Genomic DNA, 3351 nt, shown 5'->3' with positions numbered 1-3351 from the left:
TTTGGGAAGATGTTTATTATCGTTAGTACTCGGATGGTTATTCTAGATAGTATGGGAGATGTTCATTTTGTAACTCAATAGCCCATTGTACACATTGTACAAATAGTCTATTGTCTCCCTAGCGGGATCCTTAGTAAAAACATCCTTATTTAGGCAGCGTCGAAGAGTTGTTGGCAGCATATGAGCCCCATCTAGGGGTGCACAGACCCGGCCCGGCCCGATCCCGAACACTTTAGGGGCTAATTTGGTGTGATTTCATTGGGTTTAGGGCCGGATAAGGGTCTCAAAAATAGACTCGGTCATTATTTCGGGTCGGGTCCGGGCCATAGCTCGGGTCACCCGAAGTCGGCCCGGTGGCCCGGTTATTATACACAATTAATATTTTGTGTTATTAGTGATGGATCATGACTATTCTTATGTGGAATTTAAGTATTGTAAATCTTAATATTTTGTGTTAGTAGTCATTATAAGACTATAAGTTAATGTTTTATGTTTAGAATGCATAATATATTGTGTTATTTGTATTAATTTAAATATTTGGTATTATTAGACAATATTAGTATTGATTGTAGTTTTGTTTTAGTATTGATTGTGGTTATGCTTTAATTTTAAAGAAGGGTTGGTTCTTGTTATATTTTTCTAAGTGAATTTTACCATGTTAAATAATGGTTGGAGTCTTGAAAATTTGAATATTTTTACATGCTAGCTTACAAGAAGGTATCAACGTAATGTAATGTTAACGACCCGGTTTTTACTCGGTATAATTGTGGCCCAAAAGTGTATTGGTTTCATCGGGTTTAAGATCGGGTTCGGGTCGGGTCTAGGTCACATCAAACCCGACTTCACCCGGCCATGTGCACCCCTAGTCCCATCGCAGGGAGTTGCCGCCACCACCAGTATTGGTGTGGGGATGGGATTGGACTAAAAGTGCCGAAACTTGGAATGGAAGAGCAGCTATGCTGGCACTGCTGCTTCTATTGTTTGCAGAAGTAATTACGTTAAATATTCGTTAAAATCAACCGCTTAAATTAATAATTAAAATAAAATATATATTAAAATATAAAATAAATATTAAAAATAAATTAAACTATATATATATATACACACATAAATATATAATAATTAATTTTGTTTCAAAAGACAGTACTAGTGAGGGATTTCTGCACCAGTATTGGCCTTGTTTAGGTGAATTAATAAATAAATAAATGAATATTAAAATTCCTGCCCTGACCTACCCTCAGAGGCAATGGAACTTGGTTTTTGCTTGTATGTATATTCATAACTGCTAGCATCACGTATTATTTTGATGCTTGCGACTGTGCTGACTGCTTTGAAAAATAATGGAATATATAAACATTAAAACAAAATAAAACAATTTGAAAAGCGTCCACTTATTCACGATAAATATCACGATACACAAGATTTTTGGCAATGAAGTGGTTTTTCAGGTTTAAGGAAAACCCATGTACATCCACACAACCAAAGGACAAGTTTGATTTATTAATGTTGTCTCATTGGTCATAATGAAAGCTGCTAAGTTGATTGTGTAGTAGTAGTAGTAGAAGTGAATTGCAACTCCACTTGATTCTGCGCGTCCATCTGTGTGAGGAATTTGACAATTGCTTCCAAAGAATGATGAGGGTCCTCGTATCTCATAAGGTGCTCAGCCACAACTGCAGGGGTGACCTCTGTTTTTTCCAACAAGTCATCGATCTGCTGAAAGAGAGGGTGATGGCCATCAAGTCCAAGATAATTGGAAGCCAAGACTCTGAAGCCTTTACCCTTAAGAAATGACAAGTTGATGTGCATGTCCATGCGACCCGGCCTCAGCAACGCCCCATCAATCCTCTCTTTGTGGTTTGTGGTGAACACCATGATCCTCTCTTCTCCACAGCTTGACCACAACCCATCCATGTAGTTCAGCAAACCAGAGAGTGTAAACCCCTTTCCCTTCCCGAACCCGTCCTTGTCACACTCTGAATCTTGGGGATTTGAAAGGCCTTCCGTTGCTGATCGAGGCTGCACCTCTTTGTTACAATCAATGTCTTCAATCACAATAATGGAACGGTTTGATGTGTTCCTAATTGCTCTCATGAGATCCGAGTTGGAGAAAACAGAGTTAAGCTCCAAATCATACACATCGAACTTCAAGTAGTTAGCAATGGCCGCAACCAAGCTAGATTTCCCAGTTCCTGGAGGTCCGTACAAGAGGTATCCCCGTTTCCATGGCTTCCCGACTCTCTTGTACAGCTCCTTCCTCCTCAAGAACCGATCCAAGTCATCAATGATGGATTTCTTCAACTCAGGATCCAAGGCAAGCGTGTCAAAAGTAGCAGGGTGAGTTAACTCACTCTGTTCCCAGTAATCACAAGACCTGGAGTAGATTTTAACAATCTTCTGCTCCGCTTTCATGGCCTCGTAGGTTCTCAGCACATGAGGTATGTACCTCTCCATGGCTTTCTCTCTCTGCTTCTCATGGAAGCTCAATATGAATGTGTACTTGGGCTTGGAGGAATCCTTCTCGGTTTTCTCATCGAGCATCCACGTGAACTTGCTTCCTTCAAATTCATCCACAACTTCATGGTTTCCATCAACGGCAAGCACGAGGTTCTTGCAGTCTTCAAGCTTGCCAACTTTGAGTGTCTTGTAGGTTCTGTTGATCCTTGAAGGAAGGTATTCGTGTGCGGCATGGTAGAGTTCGTTGCGGTTCTTGCCGGAGGTTCTGTCCCAACTGCGGTCGATCTTGAGGGAGACTTGGTTGCCGGACTGGAACTTGGCGAAGAAAGATTCGAGCTTTGTGGTGATCAAGTTACGAAGTTGACGAGGAAGCATGTCGTTGATTGCTGTTCTGAGAAGCATCATGAAGGTGGAGAAGGCAGCATATAGCTCGAACCATGATGATGCTGATGGAATGCCTGTGAAATAAGAAGAAACGTTTTTTGTGTATAATGCCATTGAATTGATGAATGATGATAGGGCACTAGTGTCGCTTTTATACTACCTTCTCTTTCAACTACTATCCATGTGTGTTTATCAGTGTATGTACGTACTACTTGCACCCGAAGGCATCTTTCTCTTTTTTTTTTTTTCTTTTTCAAAAAGGAAAATAATATAATTACACTATGCAAACTAGAAAGTTCACCGAAATGCAAGGGTTATGACGTTGGGTAATGATATCACGTACGATGCTTCATCATCACTTGTTTTTTAATCTTTAGACTTCTCATGCTTCACTCACCCTTCGTATCCTTCTCGTATCTTTTCTACACCTTATATTTTAGATAGGTCATCATAGAGTTTGTGTACTGGAAAATATTTTGTAGGACCAAAGTTTTGTATAGTAACTAAAAT

At 40.0% G+C, this 3351-nt stretch overlaps 1 protein-coding gene across 1 annotated transcript; it reads right to left on the bottom strand.

Annotated features, from left to right (window-relative positions):
• Positions 1357–3090, bottom strand: LOC107642909 (AAA-ATPase At2g18193). The gene is made up of 2 exons (XM_016346416.2): positions 1510–3090; positions 1357–1478 (listed from the first exon to the last, which is right to left on the bottom strand). The coding sequence occupies exon 1, from the start codon at positions 2953–2955 to the stop codon at positions 1534–1536; it is 1422 nt and encodes a 473-aa protein (XP_016201902.1). The 5' UTR covers positions 2956–3090; the 3' UTR covers positions 1357–1478; positions 1510–1533.

This window comes from Arachis ipaensis, chromosome B05, assembly GCF_000816755.2.
Source record: "Arachis ipaensis cultivar K30076 chromosome B05, Araip1.1, whole genome shotgun sequence".
Taxonomy (NCBI): Eukaryota; Viridiplantae; Streptophyta; class Magnoliopsida; order Fabales; family Fabaceae; genus Arachis; species Arachis ipaensis.
The sequence above is the reverse complement of the archived record's forward strand: the minus strand, read 5'-3'. Positions and strand labels throughout refer to the sequence as shown.

Bases quoted from the DNA above. Each gene is read 5' to 3' on its own strand.
- LOC107642909 (XM_016346416.2), bottom strand. From the start codon at position 2,955: ATGGCATTATACACAAAAAACGTTTCTTCTTATTTCACAGGCATTCCA.